Raw genomic sequence first — 15,903 nt, forward strand, 5'->3', positions numbered from 1 at the left:
TGATATTGTTTGCTAGCTTGCTTTCATATTTCATCTTTTCCCTTCTAATGATCCTTTTAGTTGCTCTCTGCAGGTTTTTAAAAGCTTCCCAATCCTCTGTCTTCCCAATAACTGTTGCTTTGTTGTATGCCCTCTCTTTTGCTTTAACATTAACTTTGACTTCCCTGTCAGCCAAGGCTGTATTATTTTGCCATTTAGGATTCCTTCGTTTTTAGAATACATCTGTCCTGCACCTTTCTCATTTTTCCCAGAAACACACGCCATTGCTGCTCTGCTGTCATCTCTGCCAGCAGCTCCTTCCAATTTACTTTGGCCAAATGCTCTCTCATACCACTGTAATTTTCTTTGCTCCACTGAAATACTGCTACATTAGACTTTACTTTCTCCCTGTCAAATTTCAAGTTGAACTCAATCATATTGTGATCACTGGCTTCTGTGGGCTCTTTTACTTTAAGATCCCTGATCGCCTCTGGTTCATTACATTACACCCAATCCAATATAACTGATCCCCTAGTAGGCTCAACAACAAACTGCTCTAAAAAGCCATCTCGTAGGCATTCAACAAACTCACTGTCTTGAGATCCATTACCAACCTGATACTCCCATCTCCCAAGACTATCATAGCATTGCCTTTTTGACACGCCTTTTCTATTTCCCGTTGTAATCTGCGGTCCACATCCCAGCTATTGTTGGGAGGCCTGTATATAACTGCCATCAGGGTCCTTTTACCCTTGCAGTTTCTTAACTCAACCCACAAGGATTCAACATATTCTGATCATATGTCACATCTTTCTACTGATTTGATGCTATTCTTTACCAGCAGAACCACACCAGGCCCTCTGCCTACCTTCCTATCCCTCCCACACAACCTTGGACATTTAGCTCCCAACTACAACCATCCTTCAGTCATGATTCAGTGATGGCCACACATCATACCTGACTATCTGTAATAGTGCAACAAGATCATCCACCTTATTTCTTATACTCCGTGCATTGAGATATAACACTTTTAGTGCTGTATTTGCTACCCTTTTTGACTCTGCATCCCTAATGCACTTATACTCACCCTGCTGGCTACAATTTTGCCCTATCATCTGCCTACCCTTCCTGACAGTCTGACTGCAGACTATCTTTGCTTTTTTACCATCTATCCTATCTTGAGTCCCTTCACTCTGGTTCCCACCCTCCTGTCAAATTAGTTTAAACCACCCCCCCCCCGACAGCTCTAACAAACCTGCCCACAAGAATATTGGTCCCCCTCGGGTTCAGGTGCAACCCATTCCTTTTGTAGAGGTCATACCTCCCCCAGAAGAGATTCCATGATCCAAGAACCCGAAGCCCTGCCCACTGCACCAGCCTCTCAGCCACGCATTTATCTGCCAAATCATCCTGTTTCTATCCTCCCTAGCATGTGGCACAGGTAGTAATATAGGAGTACGTTTGAAAATTTGGCTGAGTGGTGCCATAACAACAATCTCTTACTCAATGTCAGCAAGACCAAGGAGCTGACGTTGATTTCAGGAGGAGGAAATTGGAGGTCCATGAGCCAGTTCTCATCGGGGGATCGGAGGTGGAGAGGGTCACCAATTTTAAATTCCTCAGTGTTATCATTTCAAAGGATCTGTCCTAGGCCCAGCATGTAAGTGCCATTATGAAGAAACCTCTACTGCCTTAGAAGTTTGCAAAGATCTAGCATGACATATAAAACTTTGACAAACTGCTATAGATGTGTGGTGGAGAGCATATTGACTGGTTGCAGCACAGCCTGGTATGGACACACCACTGTCCTTGAACGGAGAAACCTGCAAAAAGTACATTACAGCTAAAGCCCTCCTCACCAATGAGCACATCTTCACAGAGTGCTGCCACAGGAAAGCAGCATCCATTATCAAGGACCCCCACCACCAAGGTCATGCTCTCTTCTTGTTGCTGCCATCAATCAGGTGCAAGGTACAGGAGCCTCAGGACCCACAACACTAGGTTCAGGAACAGTTATTACCCCTTAACCATCAGGCTCTTGAACCAGAGGAAATAACTTCATTTTCCCAATCAATGAAATGCTACCACAACCTATGGACTCACTTTCAAGGACTCTTCATCTCATATTCTCGATATTTATTGCTTAGTTACTTGTTACTATTTCTTTTCTTTTTTGTATTTGTACAATTTGTTGTCTTTTGCACATTGTTTGTTCTTCCTGTTAGGTGCGGTCTTTCATTTATCCTATTGCATTTCTTGAATACCTGGAAGAAAACAAATCTCAGGATTGTATATGGTGATATGTATGTATTTTGATAATAAATTTACCCTGAACTTTGAACTTCAAGTTTGGAAGGAATCCTTTCAATATAGGGATTCTGGCTATAATATGATATATAAAATTAAAACCAAAGATGAGCAGTTGCATTCAAATAGAGATTTCGTTGAAAGAAAGAGAGTGGTTACAACATGAAAGAAAGCCAATTGGCACACTGTTTATACCAGTTCTGATAAGTATAACCCAGCTAGTTCAACTTTTGGATTCCCTCTACACAGACCTACAGTCTTTCCTTTCAATTTCTTGTCAACCTATCTTTCACATGCTACAATTGACTGAGCTTTCACTGTTATCCTGAGAAACGCGTTCAGACCATGACCACTTCCAATGTAAAGAATTTCTTTTCTTAACAGTATGTCACTTTGTTTTCTTCCACCAAAAAGCTTTGTTCTATGTTCACTAGATCTTGATCCCTCTGCAGATGGAAAAACTTTCTCTGTGTCTACTCAAACAAATCTCCACCCAGCTACTTCAGTCCATCCACATAGCTACAGTCTAGAGATTCCCAACCTTTCCTATGCCATGGACCAATACCATTAAACAAAGGGTCTACAGACCCCAGGTTGGGAACCCCTGTACATAGACCCTCATTGTTGGAATCAATTTGGTAAATAGGTTCCACACTTTCTCAGTCTTTATATTTTCCCCAAAATGTGGTGCCATACCTAGACATTCTCTGAACAAAGTCGAATCATTATTTTTGTATGTTCATCATGACTTCTTTGCCCTTGTACTGAATGAAAATTTTAAAAAACTGCAGATTTTAGATATCTGAAATAAAAATAGAAACAAAGACTCAGTTGGTCAAGCAGTATTTGTAGAAAAAAAATTATCAATATATCAGGCTGAGACCCTTCAATTGATGAAGTGCCAGTAGGAGGTGGTCAGTAACGTAAGAAATGAGTGAAGCAACAGGACATCAATGCTATTTCTCATGCCTCAGTGTTAAATTTCATCTGCCACCAATCTGCCAATTCCATCAACTTGTGTTTATTGCCTTGATGTTCAATAATATCCTCCTCATCTCTAAATTTGTAAACTGTGCCTTGTACATTCACATCCAACTTACTGATATATTGTTTTAAAAAGCAGCGACCCTTGTATTGACCACTTCTACTGTTTTGTTATTGTTTTCGTTAGCTAATGTTCTATCCATGTTGCTCTAGATGAAGTGGGAAGGGGAAAGATGAATTGTGTTTGGGTCAAGAAGTTGAAGTGAGCAAATTTACTTTGCTCAAGATCACAGGCCACTGTGCCAAGGCCGGAAAGCACTTCAAAGATGAAATTTAAAAAAAAAAAATCAGATTTCAAAAGCAAAATGCAAAAATAAACTGATAGTAAGTGATCATGTATCAGAGAAGCATCATCATATTCAATGCTTTGAATAGAAAAGAAAAGGTAGAAATGGGTTGATAATTAGATAAAACCCAGGTTAGGAGGCGCTTTTTTTTTCCTGAAGAGAGGGGTTGATGGCTGATTTAAAAACATGAGGAATGGGAGAACAACAGCTGAGGATGAAGAACTAACAGTAACAAAATTGTTGGCATGAAGGTTAGTTGTGTAGTCAACATAGGAAGGTGAACTGGAGATGTTTCTTCTAAATAAGTTGAGGTCAGAGGAGGAGACAGGAGTTTGGAGAGGAAAAAGTGATTTCAGGACTAAGCTGTTAGCATGGAGAGAAATGGCCCAATAGCCAAGAACAAAGAATCAAAGACAACTGAACCATTTACTTTAGCCTTAGTGACAAAAAGCTCTCTGAAACTCTTCACAATTATTGTAGTAAATGAGGGTAGAGAATTCACTGTTGATTAAATATCATCAATGTCTATGTTAAAACCCATTTCAAGTGGAACACCCAACAGAACTTTAAGAGGTTCTCTTAAAGAGACAGAAATGTTTTGGTAAAAACACATTTGTGGGAACCAATATTATGCTCCTTCTATTTACAATAATTCTCTAGGTATGCTAATAACTGATTTGACTTCAGTAAGATCAAACTACATTTTTGCAAAATAGCAAAGAGAAAATTGGCACTCTGTAGCTATACTTCACAGCAGTGAATTGTTCATTAACTTTGTGTGAAAGAAATAACTGATGGAAGAAACTGGGTAGTGTTGGAATTCTAATACACAATTCAATAGCCCATAGCAGTTTGACTAGTTGCATTAACATTCATACTCATACTTCATTATCATGATTGCAGCTGCCAGCCAGTGCCAAAACCACCGCTAACAATAGCAATGCACATTCACATAGGGGTCCAGGAAGCCATTCTGATCCATCATAAAGTACCAGTGATCAGTAATGATAACACTTCTCAAAAACTTCAGAAAGCTCAGACGTACGGTAAAGGTCAATTAAGGCATCACTCAACAACTGCACCACTGACTCAAAATGTTAACTGTTATATACACACATCAATCTTATAACACCCATTTCTACTAATCAAAATTCCCACCTAATATTAATATGCCTCACCACACCACCACGCATTTATCACCGCTTCATCAAACACACCCTATGTATCACAATTTACACACACACCCAGCTATTTAACTATGGCAAGCACAATGAAGTTCAAAGTTCAAAAAAACTTATTATCAAAGAACATATATATCATCTTATACAACGCTGAGATTCATTTTCTTGCAGGAAAACTCAATAAATCCATAGAATAATAGCCATAACAGAATCAATAAAAGACCACGCCAACTTGGGTATTCAACTAGTGTGCAAAAGACAAGGAACTGTGCAAATACAAAAAGAAAGAAATAATAATAATAAACATATAAACAATAAATATTGAGAACATGAGATGGATAGTCTTTGAAAAGAGTCCAAAGAACATTTGGGAACATTTCAGTAATGGGCAAGTGAAGCTGAGTGATTTTATCCCCTTCGGTTCGAGAGCCTGATGGTAACTGTTGCTGAACCTGGTGGTGTGAGTTCCGAGTCTCCTGTACCTTCTTCCTGATGGCAGCAATGAGAAGACAGCGTGTCTTGGGTGGTGGGGGTCTCTGGTGATGGATGCTGCTCTCATGTGACGGCAATTCGTACAGATATGCTCAATAGTGCGTTTGAGGAAACAGGGTTTTAAACTCCCTATACCGACTATCTTGCTGGCAAACGTGCAGTCTCTGGTGAATAAAATCGATGATCTCAGAGCCAGGGTGCTGAATCAGAGGGACATTAGGACCACGTGTGTCCTTTGTTTCATGAAATCCTGCACCAAGGGCATGCCGTTTTCTCACTGTTACCATCAGGTAGGAGGTACAGAAGCCTGAAGGCACACACTCAGCGATTCAAGAACAGCTTCTTCCCCTTTGCCATCCGATTCCTAAATGGACATTACTTTTTTAAAAAAAATATACAGTATTTCTGTTTTTGCACATTTTTAAAATTCTATTCAGTACACATAATTGATTTACTTGTTTATTTATTCTTATGTTTTATTTTATTTATTATTATTATTACTTTTTCTCCCTCAGCTAGATTATGTATTGCATTGAACTGCGGCTGCTAAGTTAACAAATTTCACATCACGTGCCGGTGATAATAAACCTGATTCTGATTCTGATTCTAGTGGGAAGGGCTTTACCAGTGGCGTATCTAAGGTTTGGCAGGTATGGCACATACCCTGGGCACCACATGAAGGTGGGAAGCCACTGAGCAGTTTCTATTAAAGTCAGACAAGCCATCCTCGGATAGTGAAAAAAGAATTTTCTTCAGATGTATAATCTGTCTTTGATTATCATGGGTGAGAAGCAATAATGGCCTTATTTCAGAACATTGTGTAAGAAGACCATGAAAAGTTTCTTCACGAAGAAGAAGGAAAGTGGAGCTGAAGGACGGAAGAGATGAAAGTTGGAAGCGGAGGAAGCCAAGAAGTCGAGCAAGTTCTTCATGCCCTTCTTTGAAAAGCCCGGAACAAGTAGTTCAACACATTCCATGGAGTTGCCTGCACCTGCTACAAGTTTCTTAGAATCCGAAGGTGGATCAAGTACAAATGCGTCACAGGCTGAGGAGGAAGTCAGGTCAGATAAATCCGAGTATGACGAGATTAAGAGTGAGGCTGCCACAGAGAACGTGGACATGACAGGAGGGGAAGACGATGGTGGTGGTGGTGATGTTAAGTTTATTGACGAGATTTTACCTGCAGGATCCTAGCATGAACTTCCACGATGCTGCCCTGGATTTGAAAGCCCTCTGAGATAATTTTTAAGATGAAAGAGAAGTGTTGGTCAGTGAGTCACTCGAAGAAGGAGTCGGTCTCTGTCAAGAATGGAATATTGAAGTTGAAAGACTTCAGAGTCAAAAGAAATGAATGGCTGATGACAACTCAAGAGACGCTGGGTTAACAGCTAAGGAGGAAATGAAAAGAGTCATGAAGGGAACACTCGACCGTCTTCACAGAGAAATGGATGAAAGGTTTGCTCGTTTGCTCAACACTGACACCAAATTTGGGTTCCTTCTTGATGTTGAGGGACTGTGTTACGGCGCCGACAGTAAGGACCTAAAGAAGAAGTGTGAAAATTTGGGCGAATTGTACAGCTCTGATGTTGATGGACAGCAGCTATATGAAGAAATTTTGGATTGCAGAGTGTTGCTATCAAGGCGGGTCAATATGAAAATATCAAGACCTGAAGAGCTTCTTGAACTTATTGTTCAGTATGGAGATGAGAGCATCTACCCCAGTCTTCGCATTGCTATTCAGATAATGCTAACCATCGCCGTTTCCATCGCCAGCTGTGAGAGGTCATTCAGCAAGTTAAAACTAATACTTTCGTATTTGAGAGAGCCTCCATGGGTCAAGGCAAACTCTGTGATCTTGCTCTGCTGAGTGCAGAAAGAGAAGAAACTGAAAAAACTGACTTTGATCACATCATAGACCAATTTGCATCAGTTATAAGGAAGCAAGGAAGGTGCAGTTATAATTTTCATGTAGTGCCATAATTTGTTAATTAAAAGATTAACGAGCTTAACTTGTATTTTTGAGCTGATATTATGGTAAAGTTATCTAAAAGATGAGTGTCAGATGTTTGGACGGGGCACAATTTCAGTGCTTGCCATAGGCGCTATTTTCCGTAGATACGCCCCTGGGCTTTACCCATGATGGACTGGGCCGCATCCACTACTTTTTGTAGCATTTTCAGTTCAAAGGCATTGGTGTTTCCATACCAGGCTGTGATGCAGCCAGTCAGTATACTCTCCACTACACACCTACAGAAGATTGTCAAAGTTTTAAATATCATGCTGAATCTTCGCAACCTTCTCAAGAAGTTGAAGCACTGCAATGCTTTCTTAGAAATTGTACTTACCTGCCCAGGACAGGTTCTCCAAGATAATAACACTGAGGAATTTAAAGTTGCTGACCCTCTCCAAGTTTGATCCTCCGATGAGGACTGGCACACCTTATATTCCGTCTGGGTAACAACATCTTATATTCCGTCTGGGTTCAGGTTGGAGGAACAACACCTTATATTCTGTCTGGGTAGCCTCCAAGCTGATGGCATGAACATCGACTTCTCTAACTTCTACTAATGCCCCACCTCCCCCTCGTACCCCACCTGTTACTTATTTTTATACACACATTCTTTCTCTCACTCTCCTTTTTCTCCCCCTGTCCCTCTGAATATACCCCTTGCCCATCCTCTGGGTCCCCCCCCCCACCTCCTTGTCTTTCTTCCCGGACCTCCTGTCCCATGATCCTCTCGTATCCCTTTTGCCTATCACCTGTCCAGTTCTTGGCTCCATCCCTCCCCCTCCTGTCTTCTCCTATCATTTTGGATCTCCCCCTCCCCCTCCAACTTTCAAATCCCTTACTCACTCTTCCTTCAGTTAGTCCTGACGAAGGGTCTCGGCCTGAAACGTCGACTGCACCTCTTCCTAGAGATGCTGCCTGGCCTGCTGCGTTCACCAGCAACTTTTATGTGTGTTACTGGCACACGGACCCTGGTTTCCTTCTCCTGAAGCCAGTAATCAGCTCCATGGTCAACAGGCACAATCCATCACATCCGTTAATCAACCTCCTCCCCCACCACCACTGCCACTACATTCCTGTTTCTCCTGCAGAGAAATTGCACGTAATTGCTGCCAGCAGCAGTTAACTGGTGTTAATCTCTGGTAAACAGCCTGGTTGAGGAAGTAACTGACATTATCGGAGTAGTATGTACAAACTCCATGGCCAGTGGCAGCACAGAAATCTTTGAGCATGTCAAATTTAGTTCACAGCTCCATCCCTAAACCACCCTCTTACCCTTAGTTCTCCATCGTTTTTGAAAACTTTCAGATTTATAAGCTTCAGATGATGTTTATTTACAATTTTTGTATTTTTATAATTTTGCTTGCTAAGAGAATTGAGCATTGTTGGCTAGTCTGTACAGAATGATCATTCCTAGAAGTTCATGAGATGGTGATAAGGAGCCCTCTTCTTAAGCCATTCAATAGGAAATGAAAGCATTATTTCCAAGTCAGGTCAGTAAGTAATGTTGGGGGCCAAACTGCAGTGCTAGTAAAAGAAAACACCAATAATCTGCTGTCTGACTGTTCTGTCCTGATGGTTCAGCAACTGGCTGGAACTATAACAGATCCAGGCATTAAGATCTCTGCTTCAGTATATCTGTACAGCTACAGAAATTTGCGAGTGTCTTTGGTGACATACCAATTCTCCTCAAACTCCTATGAAATATAGCTGCTGTCATGCCTTTGTAATTGCATCAATGTGTTGGACCCAGAAGATGTTGACACCAAGGAACTTGAAACTGCTCACGCTTTCCAGTTTTGATCCCTTAATGAAGACTGGTGTGTGTTCCCTAGACTTCTCCTTCTTGAAGTCCACAATCAATTTCTTGGTCTTAATGACATTGACTGCAAGGTTGTTGTTGCAGCACCATTGAAACAGCTAATCCATCTCAATCCTGTAAGCCCCCTCATCAATAGTTGTGTTGTTGGTAAATTTATAGATGGTGTTTGAGCTATGACTAGCCACACAATCATGGTTATAGACTCTACACCCATTATTGTGTGGCTAGGCACCCACTGTAGGGAAATTAGAGCAGTGGGCTAAGCACGAATCCTTGAGGTGCACAAGTGTTCATTGTCAGCGAGGAGGAAATGCTATTTGTAATCCGTATCTTTTAACCAAAGCCTTAATTTATTTCTGCAATGGAGTTCCCTTACATCTTAGATCAAGTTATCTTCCTCTTTGTAGAGTACTTACACAGTACAGCTAATTTGAAAATACAGACACCCTAAGCAATCACCTGCAACACTAGAAGATCATCGAGAATCACTTTCAGAAATGCAGGTTGAGTTGGAATGGAGGGACTTCTTCCTGTTAAGGCTATTTCTTGTGTATCAAAGCAGTCATATACCCTGTATAACATTAGTGGTATCAAATTAGCATGACACTAAACATTACTAAATACCTTCATGACGTATTTTCAGTACGCAGAAACAATATATTACTATGACATTCAAATTCCTGGTTATACTATTAATGTGAATCCATGATTCCGAAACAAAATTTTAAGCAAACTGGTGCCCAATACACACAAAATCTATCATATGGTTTAATTTTGCAGACCTTGTTTATTGACACAATGATCAATGATCATTCTACATTGCATAATGAAACCATATACCTTTCTAACGGATTGACAACCAGTTATCAATTGCCAATGATTTGAAATCCGAGTATTTCATAAAACAGATATTGACAATTTATGATTAAATGGGAGGAGCAGTCCTGAGTCATGCTTGATGTCATCAGACTCCAAGACCTTTGGAACTTAATGAATTTACTTCAAATAGCTAATTTTTATGATCATTAAAATATAAAGTTTAAACTCTGTCATTTAAACTTTTATGTACGAGCCTATTACAGCTTGGGGCTTTCTGGAGTTCGGAGTTCAATTCTGGTGCTGTTATGTAAGGAGTCTCTGTATGTCCTCCCCATGGAATGCGTAGATTTTCTCCGGGTTCTTTGGTTTCTTCCAACAGTCCAAAGACGAATGGGTAGGTTAATTGGTCACTATAAATTGTCACATGATTAGATTAGGGTTAATCAGGTTTGTTGGGGATTGCTAGGGCAGACTTGAAGAACCAGTAGCGCCTACTCTACGCTGTATTGTTAAATAAATAAACAATCAAATAAATGTACTTTCTTTATGGTGGATTTGCTTTGCCCAAGAGTCACTACATTGTGGAACAGTTACCAGGGGAGGTGTATTTTAACGGGGTCAAGAAACAATTAGATACATTTCGAGAAAGGACTTGAAAGAGGTAGTTTTGTTAAAAAAAAAGGGAGAAGGTGAGCAAGTAGTGTTGGATGGGAATGAGATAGGTTGGTGGCATTGATATCCAAAATAGATGGAATGGTTGGCCATAACTACCCTTTCCTGTTTTGATGTTCCAGAGAATTCAACTAGCCAAAAATCTAAGGGGATTTAAAAAAAATCAAAAACAATGGCAGATCTACTTGCAAATTAAGTTTGTATCTGGTCTACTCCTGAGCACAGACTGTAATACAACTTGTTACCAGCCCAATTAAGTCAAATGAAGATTTTCTAGCTTTTTGCACTGGGAAGTCTGCCCACTGAAACTGGCATGGATGTAGACATGAATGAATGAAGTATAGAAATTAAAATGAATGAGGGAGATTCAAAGACTAGTAAAAGGCAAATAGATTTTTTTAAATTATTTATTTAGGTTGGTTTCAATATTTGTAAGTACTGTATTTATAAATTAACATGGTGATTTTGATCTTTTAAATCTGTTAAACATTTTAACTTAATAGACTGTTATTTTATAGCAGATACCCAGTAATTTTGAAAGATTGTGAATCTAAATGTCATAAATCTGTTATATTTAAAACTCGATTTAATTTCCTTATTCTAGATTTTTCTAGCACTTAAAACAGACTGCTTCCATCTAATCGGTCCTATTCCTTCGTCGTCACATTTTATCTGCTTTGCTTAAATAAAACAGGCCCGGAAGGAAAACAGAATAAACATTATATCAATGCCAGTTTTTAATTTCGCCACCTCATACCAGTCCAAACCTACACTTACCTGATTTGGTGATGTTAAGTTGAATTTTGACGGTTTCATAAAGGTGACAGTAATGATGGTGGAGATTACAAAAGTAAATTCCTCGGTCACTTGTCCTAACGTCTATAAAAGCAGGAAAATAAATGGGGTGAGAATTCTTATTTGGGAATATTTGGTAGATATGGTGCTGCTAAAGAAATTTAAAACACATCTCATCAAATACCAGTTGCTTCCATTCTCAATTTCAGCATTGAGTATCAAAGAATTGAAGAGTGAATCCTATCAGTAAGAGGATTCTCTCTAAAGTAGTTTTACATGACATCTCCAAACTTTACTTGCTCATCATAATGTAATACAAATGGCAGTGACTGCTCAAGCTCTTCCATTATTATTTGCAAAATGCTACATAGGACCTCTGGAACAATGTACATGGTTTAAATCCTTTCTCCCCCATTAACTTCCAGGTGTTACAAGCTACTTGAAAGTAACTAATCATCCACAAATGAGGTCGCAAAGCTAAAATGGTTCTTTCTAAGCCTGCAAATCAGATTCACTAGACAAATCGAAAAAATCAAAGTGAAGTTCTTTTAACTGTGATGACTGAATTGTCAGGCCATGTATTCCTATTAAGGACTAGTTGCAAAGCCATGTTCATCTTTTCCACAACTCCATACTTAAAACCCTGCAATTAGATATTTTTTTCCTCTGTCATGGCAAAGAACCAGTTCTCATTAGCCAAATGATCACATAATCAATACTCTTTTTCCTTTTGTTGCTCGGGTGATTACAACTGCCATACGTTGTTTATACTCTTTCCCTTCTGAATGAAACAAAGATCTGGAACAGCCTCTTTTCCAAAACCCTGAAACATTACTTCCCATATTCCATAGAGTTTCTGACCTTCCTCCTTCCCTTGTTGATCCTTCGGTGTATTATACAAGCAAGGTACATCCACCACCTCTCTTCATTCGTCCTGGGCCTTTGTACTGTTGGACTTCTCTTTTTGCAACTAATGCTAAATAGGCTCGAATTCTAGTTAGATTTTGAACCTATCTCAAACTTTATTACCTTTACAATAATCCCAACCATTTCTTTTTTATTCTCTGCCCCAATAAATATAGTTGGTTGTGATTGGAGCATTGTAATTGGGCATTTTTCAATGCAATGATAAAGAAGCAACATTTATCTTTTTTATAATCCCTTCCCCTTTTCACCATTCAGGACTCAAACAGCCATTCCAAGTAAAGCAATAATTCACTTATACTTCTTCCAATTTAATGAATTGCATTCGGTACTTACAGTACATATAGTCTCCTGTTCATTGATGAAAGCAAATGGAGACTGCAGAACAAGTGTGATCAGTCCACAAGGATGACCTTTAGTTTCCAGTCACCTGTCACTTTAATTTTCCATCCTACTCCCATTCTGATCTTCTTGTCTTTATCTCCTATATCGCTTCACATTGACCAATGTACATTTGCTAATCAGCATCTCATATTTTGTCTGGGTGTATTTTGGTTGTCAGGACTAAAAGCTGAATTTAACTCCCCTCATATGTACACCCAATTTCTATTTGTTTCTTTCATTCTCCTCTCTTCTAATGTCAGTTTTTGAAGTAATTGTTACCTTTACCATATACCATAAGATATTGGAGCAGAATTAGGTCATCAAGTCTGCTCCGCCATTTCCCGTATGCTTTCATGTTGTAACCAAGTGTCCTGGGCATGTCCTGTGCAGCTCTGTCCTGCACCTTTAGGATGTATTACCTCAGTTCTCTCCAACTGTGCTTCATTCTGTAGTATGCTTGACTTTCCATTTTTTTTCAGACTTGATGAAGGGTTCCTTGCCTGAAAAAATGACTGTTTCTCTTTATCAACAAGGCTGTTGCTTGACCTGATGAGTGTTAGTAGTATTTTCTGTGAACTTATTTGGCAGTTGCGCTGTTGGCTTGGAATTACTGACTTCCTCATCTCATTCTCTACTCGTTGGTGATGTAGTTCACTTTCTGCCCACTGCAGAATGAAAAAACTGATCTCTTATTTGGGATACCTTGTCTTTATCCTCAACCAAATATTCTTTGGTAAACTGCAGAAAACTTTGGATGCAAGTTCCCTACTTCTTCAGCGTTATCAGATGTTTCTCATTGAAGGATGCCTAGTTCTATTGGCATTGTTTCTTTGTATTCCATTGGCTATGTCACTGTACCAGATGGTGTTTGACTAGGACAATGAACAATATGCTGGAGGATCTCAGCAGGTCAACCGACTGAGTTCCTCTGGAAGGTGGTTTATTTTTCCAGATTCCAGCACCTGCAGTCTCTTGTGTCTCTGTATTTTACTCAGATCCGATCCTGTATTCCATTTTATGGATGCTGTCACTGAGCTTTTCATGTACTACAGATTGGACCATCACAAATTCTATGCACTGTGACTTTGTGCAACACCATATTCTGCAAACAATGTAATCGTACTGTATTGTACGAATTTATTAACAAAACACCCTTATTTTGGAGGAAATGTCATTTTATTCCATGATTCTCAAAGTTCTTTTCCGTCTTAGCATAATATCTGGGCAGTGACATCGTATCCTATGATATTTAATAAGCTATATTGCACTACAGACTTTTTCCACTATACTCAGCTTTATTCTTTAAAACCAAGCCAATATACACCACATGTTGCCTTGGTTGCATCTCTGTACCTAGCCATTTAAAATGGTCTGTGTCACTTCACTACATCTTATTACATAGCAGGGTCAAATAATTTAACTGTTTTCCATTGAATGCATGAGAAACCCATCTTAAGTACTGCATCGCCATATCTCATATTACTCAATGAGATTTGATTATACATTAGAATGTACAAAACATCTGAAATAAAAACAGCAAAATAGTTTTATTTTTACCTTTTATTATTAAAGAGAAGTTTCCATTGGAGAAAGCAGAGGGTGACATCGTTATCCGTCCCTGATCATGGCTATTATAAAGCCGCTGTTCACCTGCTGAGAACATATCGAGGACACGATCAAACTTGTATTCACCTTCATTTGACAACCAGTCCCAATGGGCCACTCGCTGACGATCTTTCAAACGGTCCTGCGTCCATACTATCCGCTGACTATAGCACTGCAGTACAACTTCCGACCCAGCGGGAGCAGACATGTTTTGGTATGCCAACACAACACTGTCTGAGTTCTGTCCATTTGCAGGAACTGTAAATACAAATAAGATTAATAAGTTTACTTCGCAATTGACATAAATTACATTTCAGATGTTTCGTGGAAGCAAGGTTTGCCAAGAAATTCAATTGCACAATGTTATTTTTATCAGTGTTATGCAAATAGAACTTCTTTTTTCGAGAATGAAGCATTATAATTCCTGGGCATCTTGCATCACTGGAAATTCCTGTATTGGGGTACACGAGTGACAAATTCCATGTGCAACATTCCTTTCAAAGCACTGAAAGTGAAGTTGTACCATGTAATCCTGGTAGCAACCTTCAATGTGGCTTCATAGTGTAGGACTGAACTGGAAAGTCTGCCATGTACATTCATCTTTCACTAACTCCCGTCTCCCTCTACCTTCCCCAACATTACACTGCGCCAACCTCTGCCATCTTCTCATACTGTATTTCCTGTCCAAGATCATAAATCACCTATCTGCTACCTTGTAATCTCAATTCAGTCATGAAACAACCCTCACAATTTGCCAGCCTTTCAGCCTTCAAACTACCCATCAGTGCTGGCATCCCGAGACTAACATTCATCCAAGTTTTCAAAACTTCCCTCTCAGTACCCCAACTCTGATCATTTATCAGTTCAAGAATCCTGGCTGCCAACATCACCTATACCATACACGTCCTGCTCATAGCACAGACCAACTCAATTCTGTGGTTACTGGCAATTCCAAAACCACTCTTGGGACAGGGTGCTTAGCAACATATTATCATTCTTTAAATACACAAAGCCCAGGGAGTTGTGCCCAAGTTTCTGTTTGAAGAAGGAAGTGGACAACTAAAATGCCCATAGCCATTCTGTTGTTACACCAACCTCCTACACCCACTGCGCCAATTCTTTTAGGTTTTAGTAGATCATGGCTTTTAATATAGGATGTTCCCATTGCCGCCTTCTCTCTTATATTAAAGGCCACTATTTACTGGATACAGTCAGTATAAAAGTTCTTCAAGGCATAGACTTCCTAAGTTATATTTATTAGAACATTTATAGTTAGTATGAAACATGCTTAACAAGAAGTGAAGGGCAACTCTGAATTTATTTTCAGGGTAAGAGACTGGAAGAAGAAAGAAGCAACAGGAGTATATGTTATCACCAATACGCATATATTGTGGTCTTCCAGTTAGGAAGTCAAAGATCCAGATGCAGAGGGAGGTACAGAGGCCCAGGTTCTGCAACTTCTCAATCAGGATTGTGGGAATGATGATATTAAATGCTCAGCTATAGTCAATGAACAGCATCCTGATGTAGGTGTTTGTGTTGTCCAGGTGGTCTAAAGCCGTGTGGAGGGCCATTGAGATTGCG

The 15,903-nt window shown here is 39.6% G+C and overlaps 1 protein-coding gene across 4 annotated transcripts in view; it reads right to left on the bottom strand.

The window, feature by feature from the left end:
* The window catches only part of LOC134337783 (matrix remodeling-associated protein 8-like), a 76,517-nt gene that overhangs the window by 42,366 nt on the left and 18,248 nt on the right, over positions 1 to 15,903 (bottom strand). For all 4 annotated transcript variants that reach the window (XM_063033020.1, XM_063033019.1, XM_063033022.1 and 1 more), the window contains exons 3-4: positions 14,272 to 14,577; positions 11,389 to 11,490 (exon numbers count right to left, since the gene is read on the bottom strand). In XM_063033020.1, the coding sequence (XP_062889090.1) occupies positions 11,389 to 11,490; positions 14,272 to 14,577 (408 nt within the window). The remainder of the gene's footprint in view (positions 1 to 11,388; positions 11,491 to 14,271; positions 14,578 to 15,903) is intronic.

Source organism: Mobula hypostoma, chromosome 25 (assembly GCF_963921235.1).
Source record: "Mobula hypostoma chromosome 25, sMobHyp1.1, whole genome shotgun sequence".
Classification (NCBI taxonomy): Eukaryota; Metazoa; Chordata; class Chondrichthyes; order Myliobatiformes; family Myliobatidae; genus Mobula; species Mobula hypostoma.